The following is a 20,148-nucleotide window of genomic DNA, read 5'->3' as shown; positions in this document are numbered from 1 at the left end:
ATGATTCACTGGATTTGAATTTGAATTCCATAAATAATTTTGGAAAGTATTTTGAGACGCTGTTATGTGTTCTCAGGTCTCCCTGATAAAGCAAGAATTTGTTAGGCCATCTAGATTCTATACCAACTTTTCCACAACCCCATCAAGGTAACCTAGTTGTGCTTCAGTTTTTCCCAGAAAAAGCATCATTAAGGAACTTGAACAGAAGAGCAAAGTATTTTCATTATTCAAGCTTGCTTCAGTTCCCAACTATTTGTCCTTTTCTCTCTACATTCCTAGTTTGAAAAAGTTACAGAACCTACTATTCTGATTCTGCCTTTCTTTTCTGTCCTCTCATTTCCTCTAGTCCACAATGACCTTGACCTCCTCTTTGCTTCTGATCCTGTCATTTTCTTTACGTCTCATCTCATTCTTTTATTCTTCTCATTGTGGTGCTTTCATTGTCAAGAGCTGAACTTCACACCAAGGCTACCTCAACCCATAGGCTTTGGAACAAAGGAGAACATGGGCAGCAAAAGACACCAGGAAAAGGAGACAGAATTAGCAGGCAAGACTGCAGTGAAGTGAAAAAAGAAAGTCAACTAAAGTTAGTCCTATATCACCCAAGTGAACTTGTCCCTAAGTTTCTTCTAGCCTCTAGAAACCTATATTACTATAAATATCACCCTACTTTTAACTTCCTGTATCCTATCAAATGTTTGCTTCCATTTCCTTGGAGTTAAATGTACACCTGTCCAGTTTCTGTAGACCACTGGTAACTGTATAAGGATCAAGATATTTGGTGGCTTCAAATCATGAATGTTCTTTATCTGATGAGGCAGAATAGCCAAGATTTTGGATGTATTTTTGTACATCCCTTCCATCTTTCAAAGATCTCAAGAAGGTTCCCTCACTCCATTTGCCCTTACAACAATTCGTGAGTTATGTTGCCCTGTGAATTGGTGACCTGACTAAAATTAATAAATAAAACCCTGAGGCTAAGTAAGTATCTGAACCTTGATCTAATTCTAAAATTATCCATTAAGCCATACTAGCTCACGTTTCTTTAGCACCTTTCAGTTTCAGAAAATAGTAACATTTCAGGCTGTCCTGACAACTATGAGTTACAATTTTATTATCTGTCTTTTATTTCTTTTTGTCTCTAGTCCTCACATGGCCAGTAATGGGAGTAGCCTCTGCCTGCACCAAAATCCCTAAATACCACTTTAACTAACAACATCGCAGACAAAATGTAGGCCTAGTATGTAGAGAGATCTTGTAGCACCTTTGAGACTAATTGAAAGAAAGAAGTAGGCTGCATGAGCTTTCGTAGACTTCACTCTACTTCCTTGGATGCATTTAGGGCAGGGGTAGGCAACCTGTTTGAGCCAGGGGCCAGGTTGCTGTCCCTCAGACAACTTGGGGGGGGCGAAGCCAGGGGGTGGAGCTTCCACCCTCCGGGGGCGGGGCTGCATGCCGGGAGCTGAGCTTCCATCCTCCGGGGGCGGAGCCACATGCCAAGGGCAGAGCTTCCACCAAAGCCCCGCGGGCAGGAGGAGGTGTGTGCCCGCCCTCTCCTCCTCGGTCCCTTTTTGGCCAAACACCCCCAACCTGCATTCCAAAACACACACAACAGCACATTTGTGCATTTCACATGGCTTTACTTAACGTGGCCTCTTGCATATTTCAGAGGCTTATTCCATAACCAAACCCCTTGGGTTTAACACTTAGCATGGTTTAACATGGCTATGCATATTGAACATGTCAAGGTGGCTTCACCGTTCTTGCACCAAGTGTACTTCTCAGAAGTGTGTACTTGGTCAAGGGACTTTGGTTTTTCTTCACTGCGCATGAGTTTGTAAAAATCACAGCAATTTACATTGGCCATGCCCCAGAGGCTTTCTGATATCAATATCACAATTAAAGAACCAAAAACACACAGAAAAGGCACTTTGGAAAGTCACACTCTCTTGGCTTCTGAAACAGTGCTTGCATGCCTCTGAAGCTGAGTCATATCATCATCACACTATCATTGTCAAAGCAAGGGAGACTTGTTAGCATTAAAAGCACACAAAATAAAATTTAAAACTACCTTGAGGCCTCTGGCCACTCACCACCTCCTCCTCCTGCTCCTCCTGCTGCCCCCTCCTCCTCTTCCTCTCTCCTCTTCCTCCTTCTGCTGCCTTCACCTCCTTTTCTTCCTCTTCCTCCTTCTGCTGCCCCCACCTCCTTTTCTTCCTCTTCCTCCTCCCTCCTCTTCCTCCTTCTGCTGCCCCCACCTCCTTTTCTTCCTCTTCCTCCTCTTCCTCCTTCTGCTGCCCCACCTCCTTTTCTTCCTCTTCCTCCTCTTCCTCCTTCTGCTGCCTCCTCCTCCTCTTCCTCCCTCCTCTTCCTCCTTCTGCTTCCCCCACCTCCTCTTCCTCCTCCTCTTCCTTTTTCTCCACCCCCTCCTCCACTTCCTTCTCCTCTTCCTCCTCTTTCTCCTTCTCCTCCCCCCTCCTCCTCTTCCTTCTCCTCTTCCTCCTCCTCCTCCCCACTCCTCCATGCGCCGCACAGCCTGGAGGCGGGGGGGAGGAGGCAGAGGAGAAGGAGGTGGGCAGCGTGGGGAGGCAGGGAGGGCAGCGTGGGGCTTCCCCTTTGCCTCCTCTTCCTTCTCCTCCTCTTCCTGCGTGGCCTGGGGGCGGGGTGGAGGAGGCAGAGGAGAAGGAGGTGGGTGGAGCTGGGAGGCAGGGAGGACGGCGTGGGGCTTCCCCCTTCGCCTTTTCTGCCCCAGGCCACGCGGCCCTCCTCTTCCTCCCCCACGTGGTGGAGGAGGGCCGTGCGGCCTGGGGAGGAGGAGGTGGAGGAGGCGGCGGCGGTGGTGGCAGGACCGGGCTGGGGCTGGTCCTGCCGCCTCCGCGGGCCGCATCAGGCCCACGGGCCGGGGGTTGCCAACCCCTGATTTAGGGGAAGATTCAGTCTACTTCTTCAGATGCATTTAGACTGAAGTCTATGAAAGCCCACGCTGCCAGCTTCTTTCGGTTAGTCTCAAAGCTGCTACAAGATCTCTCTACATAGTGATTCTACAGACTAACACAGCTATTATTATTATTATTATTATTATTATTATTATTAACCTTTATTTATGAAGCGCTGTAAATTTACACAGCGCTGTACATACAATCTTTTTAGTTAGACGATTCCCTGCCCTCAGGCTTACAATCTAAAAAGACATGACACAGAAGGAGAAGGGAGTAGTGGCGGGAAAGGGTAAGAGGTCCAGCAGTTCCTCTCTACCTCCAAGGCTTGGACCAAGGTAGATGGACTGGAGGGAGGGCTTGGCTATATGTTTAAAATGTAGGCTTGTGATTCAAACATTGTTACCATTTTTATCCTGTATGATTTTTAACATTTTTGCCTGATGAAGAAGCCAGTGAAGATTTGAAAACATGTATAATGCATTTTATGCCCATAAATGAATCGCTGTTTGTGGATTTTGGATTATGTTGTATTTTGCTGCACAATCAACATGGTTACTCCTGAATATATATTTTTTCCTAGTTATAAACAATGGAAGGCCACTACGAATCAAGTAGTCAAACAGAAAAATGGGAATTATTCAGCTGGACCCTGGAAAGCTCCATGTAGACAATTTGTGCGAATAAGGCCTGTTTTTCAACCTCTCCTGCCCTGGCTAATTATTCTAGATTCCTTCTCCCTTTTAGGTTGCATCTGCACTGCAGAAGTAATCCAGGTTGACACCACTTTAACTGTCATGGCTCAATGCTATGGAATTCTGGGTTTTGTAGTTTGTTGTGGCACCAGAGCTCTCTGACAGAAAAGGCTACATGTCTCACAAAACTACAGATACAGATATAGCATGGAGCCATGACAGTTAAAGTCGTGTCATACTTGATTGATTTTGCAGTGTGGATGCAGCCTTAGAGAGTGACAGCAAAAAGCAACAGTTCTTTGCGCAGCAGCACAGTACTTTGTCATCCCTGCACTACCTCCAGCTGGTAACATTCACTGAGTTGGTGAAAAGGCAAGGGGTGGGGCGGGGAGCTCATATCTTTATAGTTTGGATTTCAGTTCTGAAGAGAATCCAAATTGTGGTTCTGCAGCTTGTTCTGCAACTTGTCCTATGAGGATCCAAGAAAGAACATAAATATGTTTTGTGTTATCATATTTTTAATATGATAAATTAAGAACTATGGACTAATGATGCTTGCATACTTTTTTTTTTTAAAGTCCCCCTCCCCAGATAAAATATTAGATGACAATGTTTTTCTATAGCTGGTCTGCCAACTGCAGCAAAATAAAGTGCTGTTTCAATAAGATTCAATTACAGGTGTTTCATTGCTTGTTAAATGTAAGCCTCTTTATTGCTAGGAACAGGTGGAGAAGAGGAAACTTAAAATAATCCATCTGGATATCTAAATGTGGGATTTTTTTGGGAAAAAAATATAAATCAATGAAGCATTTATGAAATATTGCTCTAAAAACCAACAGCTTTGGCTGGTTGCTTCTTTGTCAATGGGCTGGAGAATCAACCCCAGGATTTAGGGTAAGTTTTAAAGGTACTTGTTAAGGTGCTTATCTCTACCTCCAAACAGATTCAGCTCCTTTGATGTCCAGAATAACATCCAGAGTGGATTCACCACTGCACTGACATGAAGCCACTAACAGCCACTGAAAATCGGCATAGGCTCCCCCATCTCCCTTTCTAAGAGCCCTTCTTTGATTGTGTTACTGTGGCCAGACTAATACAGTCTGTTGCTTGAGGCAGAGCAACAAATGACACCTAAACTTCAAATGTCAAGGTTCCTTAGGGCAGTTGAGTTGATTTGGTGCTGAGGCAGAAAAGCTGCTCTCCTCTTCCTGACAGTAAATGCATACAATGAGCCCTCCACATTCATTGGCACACTGCGGTTAAGAACGTAGGACCCATGGGAAAGTGAAAAAACCACAAATAAAACACTTTTTTTTAATCCTCAGATAACACTGAGGTCCTTCAGTACAATCTTATGGTCAACATCTACTGGAAGTTGCCCACAGAATTGCACTGGGAGACCTACAAATGCCTTCTCTAGGAATCTTTAGGTCCTCCAGTATGACTCTGAAATCATCTTAGAGTGCATGTTAACCACAGAGTCATGCTGAAGGACCCAGAGATTCCTAAAGAAAACATATTAAGCAAATCTGCAAAGGTGACAGATGTAAATGCAGAGAGCTGACTGTACAATTTTTTAAACAAAACAAAATGCTCTGCCTAACTAAGAATTTGCCATTCTTTAACAACATACCCAAACCTGCAGCTAACTTTGACCCAGCACTATGTAATGGAATGTGTGCAGATTGGAGTAAACGTATTTTTTTTTAAAAAAGGAAGTTTTCAAATGTTATAAGTGGAATTTCAGTTTGGATACACAGCAGCAATCCAAGGTTGGTGATAGGAAACTGGTTATGAATCAGACATAGGAAAGAGCATGGTTGCAGTAATGGAACTCTTGCAAACTTCAACCCAATTTTGAACAGTTGTTCCACTACTGACATGTTTTGAATGCTGGATCAAGTGGTCCATGGCTCCTCAAATCTTAAAGTGAAATAATTAATCTAGGCAGAATCCCCCTTTTGCCATCTGATTGTTTCCCTTTTAATATAAATCTTATTGTTTCATCTGAAAGGCTTTGTATGTGCTTTCTGCTGTCTTTCTTAGAGCAAAGACGATGCTGACACGTGTGTCAAAGCCCCTTCTGTCACTGCACGTCATCTGAGCTAGCCTGGGATTGCAGCTGGCACTGTTCTTTCTGGAGGCAGTGGGGTCTGGAAAGCACAAAGTTATTGCTCAAGCTGCCAAGCCCTCTGGCCAGCTGTTTGTTATTTGTATGGGTGCATCTGTGGAGAGGACTCTGTGTGCGTGTTCATGCTCAGACTATTTATCATTATTATTATTCAATTTGACCATAAAATTGAAACAGAAGTAATCTGACAGAGAAATGTAGCAACATTAGTACCCGGAGGTTCTCAAAGCTGAACTGTCATGACTGATTTTCCCATTGCACAATGATCTTCCTAGGCCGCTTCTCCATCTCTGCCATAACACCCCTCATCACATTAGGCTCACAGGCAGCAGCATGAAAATGGTGCAAGACCATCTGCGGGAAAACCAGTAATAATTAATTTTGTGTAGCTTTACTATGAAGGAAAGTTTATATGAAATCCTCAGGCACCACAATGTCTATGACACTAGGCAATTCATGAGATCTTTTATCTTGAAAAGGAGGAATTAGTTGCCATAAATTGCCCATGCATACAGCAGCATCACACTGGCTGGAATCTGTTAATTACCCCTGTTATTTGCTATCAAATTGGCTTCGACATCACAACCCTATGAATGAGAGACCTCCATGATCCTTGATAACCAACAGTCCTTTTCAGCTCTTGTAAACCCAGGACCAGGGCTTTCTTGATGGAATCAGTCCCTCTCAAATAGAGTCTTTCTCTTCCTGCTGTCTTCCATTTTATCAAGCTTTATCTCCTTTTCCAGTGAGTCATGTTGTCTCATGATATGACTGAATATGTATGATCAGTTTATTTGTTTTGCTTCTAGAGAAGGTTGAGATTATATTTGGTCTTGGGACCTTTTTGCAAGTCTATGGTATCTGTAGAACTCTTTTCCAGCACTTTCCAAATAGGTTGATCCTCTTCTCGTCAGTTTTTTCACTCTCTTTCACAACTGTACACAGAATCTGGAAATACTATGGCATGGATGATTCTGACTTTGGTATTTAATAATTTACCTTTACAAATAAGACTTTTTCCCCTCCATTTATAGCTGCTCTGATCTGGCCTATGGAGAGCGCAAAAAGGAGCCTTTTTGCGCTCTCCAGGGGGTACCATAACTGCGGGAGCACAGCTTTATAACACCCCTTCAGAGGGGCATCATGATGGCGTGTGCCATGTAGACTGGTGCACGCCCAAATGGTGCCCTGGGGGTGGGGCTAGGGCATCCAGCACATGGACGCTGCACCCTAACTCCGCCCACAGGCTGGCACAAAGTGCCAGTCTGTATAGGCCCTCAGTCGATATATAGAAAATATTTAACTTTTTTGAAGTCTTCACTATTATCTGAGGGATAAATTTTATTTTCTTAATATTCAACTGTAGCCCTGCATGTTGTTGTAGTTAGCTGCCTTCGAGTTGATCTTGACTCATGGCAGCCCTGTGAATAAGGCATCTCCAAGACTTCCTATCCTCTGTCTCCATGCTCAGGTCCTGCAGGCTCAGGCCCATGGTCTCCCTGATTGAGTTTATCCATATGGCATGTGGTCTTCCTCTCTTTCTACTGCCCTCTAACTTCACCAGTATCATTGTGTTTTCTAATGAGTCCTGCTTCTAATGAGTCCTGTGTAGCCCTGCTTACACAGATGTAATGTCACATTAAGCCTGTATGCTCTTTTATAATCATTACAGAAGGCGATATTCAGCACCTCCTTTGCATGATGACCTCCCTGCTCATGCAAGTACCTTGGTGCCACTGGTGTGTTCTTTATGACCACTTAGTGACTAGAGGAGAAGGGAGAGTGCTCAAGCAGTATCTGGTTTTGTTTCTGTACCTTACACATGAAGATGAAGTAATCCTTCTAGACCTCCTGGGGGATCATCTGGAAGTTTTGGAGGATGACTTTATCTTTATGCATCCAGAAGTTATGGAGAATGACTTTGTCTTTATGCTGCACAACCAACACTTCCTGATCATCCTGCCCTGGCCACTAAATTAGGGGTATCCCAGAAGCAGAGAGGTAAGCTGTGCGCTCACAGTGAAGAGGGTGGAACAGAGTTATGGAACCTCCTCCTCAGTCTTTACTATGTGCATAATTCATTCAATTCAGAAAAAGAGAAAAAAGCCATTTGTTGATTTGCCATAACAATTAATGGGAGAACTGAACATTTGGATTTCCAGTCTGAAATGTTGGGTCTGAATTCAGGCAGCCACTGATTTGAGTTCAGTCTGATCTGAGTTGTCCTTTTTTCTGAAATATGGAATTGAAATTCAAATTGAGTCTTATGGTCACTGTACACCCCTGATAACTCGAGAAAATATCAGCATCCTTTTTCTATCTGATGTGCTGGGAATATGCATGGGTATCAATAAAACAGTGCACACCCAAGGAGAAAAAGAATCCTGATGCATATTTATGTATGGAAAATAACTTTTACACCCTTTGAATGCATAGGTATACTTAAGTAATAGAGAAGGGTTAAGTGAGAGGAAAATGCAAATAACCAAAATAACTGGAAATTGTAGCAAGTAGAATGTATCACAGAGTTCTCTAGGTTAAACCTCAATGGAACCAGAAGAAAAAGAAGGGAATGTAAGAGAAGTCCTTTCAACCCATACCAATGGTTGAGACAGGCATGACATGGATGTATGCTTTTATGTACAAACTTTCATTTGCAGAAGTTTCAATGAGGTGTGAAAACGGATAATTGTATGCACATGTGGCACTCAATAATGTTTGTATTTTGGTTTGGCTTTTATAAATACACTTCACATAGCCTAAGCCTGCAGTGACAAGCTACAATCAGTTCATGATTTCATCAACTTGTCATGCTTTAATCATTCCTCACGGCAGATTTGTTCAACATATGCTATAGTGCTATTTTCTCAAACAGGCACCCATAACACTTTTTTTAAACAAAATAATTCTTACTTTTAATTTATTTTGTCTCCTTATGAGATACAGTCTGCACATCAAGAACCCTGTCAGTTTCTGATCCACACTTCTGGGAAGTATGTGAGCACTAATTTAAGTCCTACAACATGAAGAAGAGATGAACAACTGAACAGTACAAACACCATGTATGAAATGCAGCATTAGAGATCTATGAACACAATTGATGTGGGTGAGCCATTTTAAAATGAGCAGCTTAGTGAATTGCTCCATGCCAGTGAGTTGATATGATTGTTATCAGATATTGGCCAGAATCCTGCTGTAGGTTTACACAAGCAGATGGAATTTTTTGGTTCATGATTTTCTGTGTGTGTGAAGTTATGTTGTAGAAACAGAATTCTAGCAAGAATTAAAGTTGCTTAATGATTTTGCATTCTTTATTCCTGACCAGGACTGCTAGCTGAAACAAGGGTAATTTTAATGGTTAGGTATAAGAGGAAATTTCAGCAGGTGCTGCATGTTAAGCAACCATTTAACAAGCAACACCAGCTAAAATCCCCTCTTCTGCACCACCATTCAAGGTACAGGAGTCCTGTTCTTTATTTCACCAGACAACCATATTCCTGACTAACAAATCAACAACTTCTGCAGTGTTGTATTAAACATGCACAAGCTAAGTACATCATTTTTCAAGACTTTAGATTGTGAGAGACTTCTAACAATCTATATTTATATTGTGAGCCACTTTGGGTCCCTTTCGAGAGAAAGGCAACATAGAAATAAATAAATAATATCTATCTATCTATCTATCTATCTATCTATCTATCTATCTGTATCTGTATCTGTATCTGTATCTGTATCTGTATCTGTATCTGTATCTGTATCTGTATCTGTATCTGTATCTGTTCATAAATCTCATAGATCTAGATTGATATCCTTATCTATGGACTTTATAACACAGGGGAAACTGGGGGTTTAAAGAGTCAACATTCTGGGGAAATCGCATAATCTCAGTGAGGATTTTCACACACATTGTGATTAAAGATCATTTATCCCAGGGGTAACCAGTGGATAACCAGCAATAAATCATTCACAAGATTTCACTGCGATCACACAATTTCCCCAGGATATTGACTCATTAAACCCCCAATTTTCCCTCATACAATAAAGTCCTAGATCTAGATACTGCATTTACTTGCATATCATTAAGTACATAAGGTACATCCGTCAGTTGACATCTTTAGACAGCTTTAAAATGGCTGTCAAGACGGATCTCTTCCGGCAGGCCTTTCCTGGATAGATAACCCCGGCCTCAGGAACCCTCTTCTCTTGAGAGTCTCCAAGGTCCTCCCTATCAAATTTAAGTAGAATGCTACCGTAGTTTACTGTTTGCTCTGTTTTGTTCTGTTTTGTAATAATGTGTATATGTTGATGTTGTTTTAATTTGTTGGTTTTAATTATAATTGATTTAATAATTTTTAAGGGGGGGAGGGAAGTAGATTTTTGATGTATAATGTATTGTATTTTATTGCTGTTAGCCGCCCTGATTGACCTCAAAGGGGCGGGATATAAATAAAATTTTATTATTTATTATTTTTTTTCTTCTTGTTTCTTTTTTTGTACTGCTGTGGGGTCACTGTAAGTCAACAGATACTTTGAAGGCACATACTTACACATGGGAACACTTAAATGTGACACAAAATAAGGGAGGTTTTATTATGATTTTAGCTTTTCAAAAGTGATATAGTAAGTAGAGGCTTTTTTTTTAAACAATGAAAATATTGTAGATTTTATTAAACCCCATTTGAGGGCTTTTAATTTCAGCATTATAGCATATTTAAGATTATATGAGTGGTTAGTTTAAGTTTCTGAATAAACATAAGATAGTTAGATAAGGCCAGATATTTTTCTTGCTTGTTGTGTATATGTTTTGTTTGTAAGGTTTTTCCCCTTATTTATTTATTTGATATAGAAAAGTAGTATGTATTTGTTTTCTGGATTTTTCAATAAAATATTTTTAAAAATGATGATGATGGTGATGATACACAATTTAGTGCCTTGGTATGCATAATCTAATCCTGTTAAACCTGGCCACTGTCATCTTTGAGGAAATCATCCATCTGTCAAAAAAAGGAGGTGGGGAGGAGGTGGCCTCAGACCAACACTGTAACCTGTTCTATTGAGCATTTCTATCATTGTGGATTTCACAGATTTAACTTCCCAGTATGTAGCCACAGACATTTATAAATATTGCCCCATTTCGGTCGACTACTCCCAAAGGTCTCCTTGCTAAATCTCATCTCCAGTTTCTACAACAGCTAGAACACTATCAGATGAAATACCCCATCATATTTGCAAACTCTTCTGTGTTTTGGTTAATTTCTTTACAAATAACCTTGAGTTATATGCATGTCATCTCTTCTTATCTTAGGAGAGAATCTCACTTTTTCTTTCAACCCTCCCCCCTCCGTATATTATCTTTTGATGTCTTCTGGGTGGTTATGTTTAATCTCAGGATTAAGACGGAGCCCGTGGTTTGCCTTGAACAGCTTATCAGCTTCTGAGAGACATTTACAAGGAGAGAAAGACTCTGGTTTTGATAGCAGTAATTGTATTTAGCTTGTAAGATACAGGACTATTTATCTTATGTCTAGGAAATCAGAGCAGAGAAGAATGGAGGATGCTGGCTGATAAAACACGAAATAAAAGCAGAAGAGGAAGCAAAGAAGAAAAGAAACAATCTCTCCACTGCACCCCAAGTGGGAAGGTGATACAAGCAGTGGACTTTCCATTGTGTAAAATCCTAGTCTTTTGTAGAAGGAAATAAAAGAGGAAAGTGTGAAGTGAGCAAGAGCTGGAAAGAAAAAGGCACACCTCCAATTCATTACTGTTCAAACTCCATACATCTTTGGCTTGCAGAAGCACTTGACCTCATTTTTAGAGCTGCTGAGAAGCAGTTCTACCCATGCCTTTGCTCCTTTTGCTCTAGGGCATCAGAACTACAAGATCTAGGGCAAAATATTTATTTACACTTTACTATATTCATATCCTAACAATCTTTTCTGAAACTCTGAGTAAGAGCCTAAACAGGCTGGCCAAAAGGACCGGTGTCTGGGTAGAGTGGGAGTGTGACTTCACCCCCAAGCCACCTTCATGCCACCCGCCTGACTGCATGACAGGTGGCATTACGGGGCTCCTTTGGTGCAGTTTTCAGACACCACATGCCAAAAGGAACACAAAAAATGCTGCTACAGTGGCAAAGGCACCCTTTTTCCACTCCCAAAGAAATGGTGAAGGAGAGCAGAGGAAACAAAAACTTTCCAAGCTGAGCTGCAGCACAGGGTTTGCAGTAACCAATGCAATAACATTCGAGCTGGGAAAGAATGGGATTATACTGTAGCTATGTGTGCCTGACTACAACAGGGAAAGGAAAGAGTAGCTGCTTCCATAATAATCCCTTACTGAACAAGGATGAACAGTAAAATAGAGAGAAATGAGGAAAGCAAATAAGTCTGCCTCACCAGCTACATCCAACAAGATAGATAAACAAACAAACAAACAAATAAACATAGACCTGTAAGCTTGGTCACCAAAATGGAAATAATGAGAAAATTGGAGGTTGGTGAAAGAAAAAGTTATCCCTGCATGGATTTTGGATGAAACTTTCAACTGGTCTCTAGGAGGCTCAATATATGTGTGTTTTTTAATGGAATTTTCAATTCACACACACATATCGTGAGTTTTGAATAGTTTAATCCCCCCCCCCCAAAAAAAAAAAACATGTCAAAGTTCTCTTCTTATTTGTGGTGTAGAAACCTATTTCTATTCTTTCCATGTTATTTTTGCCTCTAAAATTTCACCAAATTTTCTGATAAAGAAGTGATGCCCAGGATGTCAGAGGCTTCAAATACCTACATACACTTCATTAGAATCCAGCAGGAAAATAGACTAGACTATAATCTTGAGATTGTAAATGAAATGGAGATGAGGTCTATGGAAAGCTCTCAGGATCAAGACATACAGATCAACCCATTTTATTTTTGTACCAAGACCATCTTTAATACAAGACTGGTTGGGAAACCAGCAAGCAGAGTGACAAGATAGACTTGTGTAAGTTACCCAATGGGTTTTATGGCCAAGCAAGGAATCAAATCCTGATCTCCAGAGTCACAGTCCAATGGTCAGACCACTACACCACATTGGTTCTCCTTCCTTTATAGCTAACGTCTAGCCTTTCTTTCACCTCCACCCCCATAAATGAACATCATTGGCTTTACAACTATTTGAGATGCAATACTTTGTAAAAGTGTTTTGTCTTCCCCAATTTCTTCACTTTGGACATGGAGCCACAAAGCTACAAAGTGTTCCTGTTCCACTGGGCTGATTTCATCTTAATTCCATCTTGATTGACAGTTGTGCTTTGAGGCAAGACACTACTGCTATCTCTTGTTCATTTAATTAATAACAATTGGTCTATCCGCTTAGACAATTTAAAGTTCAAATAACTGCATATCCTTGCATATAATCCCCAAAATATGAGAGAAAAATTAAAGATGCACAAATTGGTATGCATAGGGATATCCCAAGATATCAGCACACATGACTTACTACATTTCACAGATGAGTGGCCAAGCCACATCACTGTGTGGTCAAGATGGTAAATGTTATTAATGGGGAAGAAGACACAGCCCAGGAGAGGCTGTGGCAGTTTATTTTTGTCTTGAGCCTACAGGGAAGGGCAAAACTCTGCACCTCCTCTTCCCACTGCCAAGTTGATTGAATGAAAACTAGTTTTACACTTTCAGCTGAGTTTGCAGCAACTGAAGTAAGCAGTGAGCAATGGACTTTCATCACTTGGTGGGAAATCAGGGATTTGAATGAACTAGCATTTTCTGAGGACAGTCGCATAATCGTGGCAAAGATTTTCACACACATCATGGTTAGAGAGGACTTATCCTGGGAAGAACCAGGAATGCTCCAGGAACAAATCATTCACAGGATTTCCCTGTGAATGATTTGTTGCTGGAGTATTCCTGGTTCTTGGGATAAGTCCTCTCTAATTGTGACATTTAAAATGCCTGTTTAAACCCCCAATTTTCCCCATGTGATAAATGTTAGCAATTTTCTTCTCATTACAAGAAAGAAGCTGCACAGATTCCCATGTGGATGTTTGCACAGAAAATAGCATTCTCTGCACAGTAAATAATATTCTGTGCAGATATATTATTTCAATGTAGAGAATGCTATTTCCTGCACCAAAAATGCTGTTTTCCATGGAAGAAAACATCCACATGTGAATTTGGTGCAGATTAAACCCTCAGAAGCAAAGACATTTGTCAGTCCAGGATTTTCCTCATCACGATTTCCTGATGCTTGAGAAAACACAATTTCTATCATTATTCAAACTGTTTTTTTCCCCAAATATTCTTTCCATCCCTAGAAGGCAGCTCCAGGAACATAGTCCAACAAGAGAGAGAAAAAGAAAGGTATTGGGTTTGACTTGCATCTTCCACCAAGCAATATAGATTATGTCCTTAAATATAGCCTTACTGTCTAGCCATTCTACTCCCATTTTGCCAACAATCTTGCTGCTTCTACATGGCTGCTATTTTAGAAGTAGACAAATGCAATGGGTCCAAAGACAAATTTTCTGCCCCAGAACTCTCCAAGGTATATGCAAACTGCCATGCAGATAAATTCCTGCTCTTTGGAATGCAATGCAAATCCCAGGCCAACGATGGATTAAATGAAATGAAGAAAAAAGAGGCAAGTTTGCAAGTAACTAAGAAAAGGATGGGCTCCTGTTAGTGTAAGTTGTCAATCTAGGTAATGTTGGAAGGAAGAAAAAATGCCATGGGCACATTACCCATGAATAAATAATAATAATAAATAAATAATTTATCCCGTTTTTCTGTGACGAGACAATCAAAGTGGCTCACAACACATTAAAATCCACATTTACAACATTGTGTCCCAAATTCCCCCCCTTAAAACAGGATTAAACATGTTACAATTAAAATATCTATTAAAACAGAATTAATAGAAGAGAGAAAGGCACTAGCCAAATAGGCTGCTTGGAGCCAGCCGATTTCACCTGCTTTCCCTTTCTACTGCTATTCAGTCCTGGAAAAAGTACAACTGTTTCCTGGTGTACCAACAGAATTTGCACCAGTCTAACAGTTTTGCCAGTTCTTCTGTTTTTTATAGGATGTGCACGTTACCTCTGTTATTTATTTCCTAGGCTATTTTTGTCAATTATGAAAGACACTCCTCAAAAAGCAGAGATTGTCATCATATGCCTTACATTTCAGACATGATAACACATTATGGGAAGAGACAAAAGAATACAGTTAATATTAGAAACAGAAGGTCTACTTATTGTTCATGAACTAAAGATATGATTTCACTAATTACTCCAATTATTTCTTTAGAGGTATCAAGTCATTATGTTTTCTAAAAGCAATTAAACATGCTATTCCAATAAATTAGCAAGCATGTTAGCTAGAGAACCAAATGAATAATAGATACACGTAATAACTCCAAGTAAGCAGAAGATGCTTTCAGCTCACAATCTCTTTATTTCTCTCCCCTTGATTCACTAGTCTTTGTTTCTTCATCCCACTTGTTGGCTTTCCTGTTTGTCCCACTTGCATATTTGATTTTCATATGAGAAGACAATTTCTTTTAAAAAATTGAAGGAACTTCCTAATTGTGTATTCCTGCATGGCAGGGAAGTGGACTGGAAGGCCTAATGGTCTCTTCCAACTGTATGATTCTATGATTGAAGACCGTAAGAACAGTTTGTCAGTGAAACCAATACCCTAGAGGTAGTAGAGTCTCCTTCTCTGGACACTTTCAAAAAAAGAGGTCTGTTGGTATTGGTGATGCCTTTGCTGGAGATCCTGCATTGAGCAGGAAGTTGGATGTGATGACCCATGAGGCCCCTTCAAGCTCTAAGTCTACAATTGTCCCACTGGGTACAAATGTAAAACCTTTTGATCATGTTGTTGTTGTTGTTGTTGTTGTTGTTTGCACATTTCAGGATTTTGTGTGAAAATTTTGCAATTTTTGGACCAACATATAAATATAAATATAATACAATGGAATTAAAATATCAAGACATCCTTTCTCACTGGAACTGAAGAAATATTACCTTCCTGGTCCCATTGTACCACCTTTGTTGCAATTAGTTACTCAACAGATTTTCTCAGCCACAAGAATAAATGAGATACATAGCAATCAAGGACATGGCTAAAAGGATGAGGCAGTCTGGAAGGCAATATGGCCAAAAGTTGATTAATACAAATTTTAATAATAAAATAATATTGAACCTGAAATGACTTAATGAAAAAGTACCAACAGCAGCTGCTGCATTAATCAAATACTCTTTTCTTTTACATCAGTACATTATTTTATTCAAGACAGTTAAAACTGACTATTTCACTTGCAATAATCATATCCCAAACACAAATTTCTGGTGCAACAGACTAAAAGGAAACAGGAAGGAAAATAGCAACTCAAAATCCTCATCATCCAATTAACTGTATACTACATTTACTGAAACTCCTGCTTCCCACCTTCCTGTGTTTCATATCCTTATTGATTTTAAAAAGCCACAAGTAGCAATTCTATATTTGCCAGATCATTTTAGTTGCAATCTGTACCAGCTTGCACTAAAGTATTCATTTTGACCTTCCATTAAACACCACAGGAATCTTCCAGCACAGGGGTGGGGGAAGCTCTGACCACCTGTGTGTCTCAGACAACAATGTCCATAACAGACCAAACACTGGGAGGATCAAAGGCTTCCAACTCCTGCTCCAGAGTTCACAGACTAAGGGTTTCATCTTGTCATCCAAGAATCAGATTATACCCAGAGGTCACACATTATATGTGTCTTTGTTTTTATTCATCGCTTTGTGTGTTTGTGCTACCTATTCTAAACTCATGAAAAATGCTGCCAAATACATTATTTTTCAAATATTGCATTCATAAGTTTTCTTGAACTGAAACAAATCCATTCCAAGCTCTTCATTCCTGCAAGCAGAAGTATTAAATGTTTCTTCACTGTTCATTAAATTACTCTGTAGTTTCTGTTTTAAGACCTAGCTTGAGAGAGAGAGAAAGAAAAGAAGAAGAAAGGTTTTCAGTGAGACATTTACCTGAAGGGTAATGCTCATTCACTGGCCATCCATCCACTTGAAGTGTTGCATTGCCTCCGTTCCGAGTAAAGCGCACAACATGATATTTGCCATCATTCACTGGGGTGCTTTCTTCTTTGATAGAGATATCTACTGTGCCAATGTTGAAAACTACACCAATCTTTCCTTGTTCCTGTGAAGAAAAGAAGGACAGGAAATGCCACTGAGACTAGAAACCAAGTGATAAAAGGAATTTTTGAAAGATCTGGATATGTTTAGCTTGGAGAAGAACAAATAAAGGAGAGATGTGATGATGATCTTCAAACATATGATGGGTTGACATACAGTAGATACAGCACACTTGTTCTCTAGTGCTTTAGAGGGCAAGAACAGAACTAATTATCTGCAAATGCAAGGAAGCAAAATAAATTTCAGCTAAATATTAGGAGAAAAATTGAGGCTGGAAGAGCTGTCTGACAATGAAACAGACTGCTTTAGAAGGTGGTGGGCTATCATTCACTAGATATTTTAAAGCAGCATTTGTAGCTGGATGGCCATATTTCAGGGATACCACAGTTGCAAGGCTCTTGCACTGTACAAGGGCTCAACTAGATGAGCTCCCATATCCCTTCCAATTTTAAAATATCAAGTCTAAAATTATGACCTTATGTGTAAATTATAAATTCTGTTTGGAAATGTCTCTGTTTATGGACATGAAAACGTGTTCTAGATTCATAGACAAGTATTGAGGGATTATCTGTTGGAGGTCACTAGTTCAACCACTTCTTACATGTGCCATGAGAATAATATGCATTTGGATAAGTATAAGGTCTTCAGCTCATGCTGCTTCCATATTTCTCCTTTTTTTTTACTGCTTTGAAAAGAGCTAGGATTTCACCTGACTGACTGTTATTCCACATCAGAGGTTGGAGGCTTCACAAAGAAAACCATAAAGAATTGCAAAGTTTACTCTTGTCCTCACTTTGGTATTCTAGTTTTCTGTGGACTTGGAACTATAGTGTACCAGTGAGGATTTCATTTTATGAGTGTCCACCTCTAATCTGGAGTGGTACAACCAAGATGCAAATTTACAAACACAATGAAAAGTAATCCCAAGTAATTATGAACATTACATTGGTGTCATACAATTACTGCAAAGTACCATGAGGACATGTGACACATTTTTTATGTGTAATATAATTCCAGGTTTCTGCCTAATGCAACACTGGAGGTATACCGAGCTCCCACTGCCTTTGATTTATCACACATATTTTAATCACATTTGTATTATATCCTTTCTCCCAGGAAGCACAGGATAGTATATATGGATTTCTCCCCTACTATATCACCACAAAATCCTGGGGTTTGAGTTGAGGCTAAGTGAGAAATCCACGGATTTGAGCATTTATGTGAGATGTGTGTGTGTTATATCACATAGATGGTCAGAGCCTAATGTAATACAAGGATAACCAAAAAGATGGCAAGTACGCATGATATTGCTTCAGTCCTAAGTAGAAAGGAAAAAATAGCACTTCATACAATTGAACTTTTTTCCCCACTTTTCTAGTGAGCATATTGACCAGAACTGGAAAAAGTTACATTTTGTAGTACAGCTTTCATAATCTTTTGGCCAGCATGTGCATAACTTATCCATGCTCTGATTTTTGACGTATGGGATAATTCATATGTAATGGGAAACCGTAGTTTCCAGTTATAAAGATGTACTGCCAGTGAGAGGCTCAGGCTCCCTTTCTTCCCCTTTATTTTTGTATAGGAGTAGGACATGTAAACCATACATTTGTAATTTTAAACAAACCACAGTTGCTGTTCTTTTCTTGCATTTAAACATCACAGGCATTTCATAAACAAACTTTTAAATAAACCAGGATGGTAATTATACATTTCATAAACCACAATTTACCATGTTTGGAACAAACTTCAAGCAGAAGTTTAAATGTTCCTTCACTCATACATAAAGGAGATGAGTGGAAGAGTGGGTATGTGGGAGATGTAATGGGTTGTTCTTGTATCAGGAAGCTATGGTCACCCATGATGTGACTTGAGCTACAAACAACTGCTCAGCATTAAATGATGTAGTTAAAAAAAAAAAAAGATGACTGAGTGGCTCGACAGATGGGTGGCTCAACAGTGTCCCTTTCAGCCCTGGAAGCAGGCCGCGGCCACCACATGGCACAGCCTGTGCATGGAACAAAAAGAAGCCCCGAAAAGGGGTTTAGTTTTGCACCATAGAAGAGGCAACATAACCACCACGGAATGGCATTATGATGCCCCTCCTACGCAGCACAGTTTGGGCACTGCGTATGAAGGATGTCATCATGGTGCACGTCATCTGGATTGGTGCTTGCCATGAAGGTGCCCCGGCAGAGAATGTAGGGCTTGGAGCATGTGGACGCTCTGCCCTACTTCAACCCTGCTGCACACGCAGACCAGCACAAAGTGCCAGTCTGTATTGCCCCTGTGTTGTGCATAATTGTCTAGATGAAAACCTCATTGCAAATAATGAAACAATAAAACAATAAAGAAATCCCTCAAAATTGTGAGACAGCAAGAATTTATATTCCCTCAGACATATATCAGGAGTTCAAAAAAACTCTGGTATTGCTTTCTGCTTGGGAATGTAGAAATGAAGGATTCAAAGTTGAAAATGCAAGGTGCATTTACCTTGGTGAACCACAATGTGTCTATGACTGAGGTGGATCTACATCAGGTGTGATCATGAACCCACTATCAGCCCAAGTAATAAAAAATTGATGAGTTGTGAAATTATTGAAATATCACATTCACCATGGAGATGATTATAAACAATATGGACTGGATTCCATTTCAGACTTCCTTCCCCCTTAAATAAGCCTCCACACATCAGCAAGAATGAGAACAAACAGAACAGCAATGTTTCAACTGGCAGTTTGACAACCAGAATATCTTACATGAGTGCCAGAAGAAGAAAATGGAACACACAGGGGAATGCATGCAGAACCGATGTATTTGCCATTTACTATCAAATTACTTATAGGACATCTGGAGTGGCATCTAAATTTAAATTTAGATGCCACTCCAGATGCCCAATAAACACTTTGATAAAGCTCACTGTGATATAAAGTTCTTCTATACAAGTCTTTAGACTTCACAGAGGTGGTTGGAAATGTTGTGTATTTTCCACCATACATTTATGACTAATATAAATAGCAATAAAGAATCTCCTGTACTACAGACTCCTGTAAGCAACTATAAATCAAGAGGTTCCAGGTTTAGTGCCTGGCCTCCCCAGCAAAAAGGATCAGACAGCAGGTAATGAGAAACACCTCTAGAGACACTGGAGAAATAGTACCAGAGTAGAAAATGCTCGATGA

The 20,148-nt window shown here is 40.1% G+C and overlaps 1 protein-coding gene across 23 annotated transcripts in view; it reads right to left on the bottom strand.

Moving 5' to 3' along the window:
- Positions 1–20,148, bottom strand: part of NRXN3 (neurexin 3) — a 1,638,958-nt gene that overhangs the window by 204,474 nt on the left and 1,414,336 nt on the right. For all 23 annotated transcript variants that reach the window (XR_016281009.1, XR_016281010.1, XM_089522303.1 and 20 more), the window contains one exon: positions 16,799–16,970. Coding sequence is in view for 21 of the 23 variants with exons in the window: in XM_089522303.1 (XP_089378429.1) it covers positions 16,799–16,970 (172 nt within the window). In the remaining 2 variants the exon portion in view is untranslated. The remainder of the gene's footprint in view (positions 1–16,798; positions 16,971–20,148) is intronic.

The sequence above is a fragment of the Sceloporus occidentalis genome, unplaced genomic scaffold, assembly GCF_023333645.1.
Source record: "Sceloporus occidentalis isolate IW3139 unplaced genomic scaffold, rSceOcc1.0.p SCAF_4, whole genome shotgun sequence".
Taxonomy (NCBI): Eukaryota; Metazoa; Chordata; class Lepidosauria; order Squamata; family Phrynosomatidae; genus Sceloporus; species Sceloporus occidentalis.
Note: the sequence above shows the minus strand (reverse complement) of the source record. Positions and strands in the feature narration are given on the sequence as shown.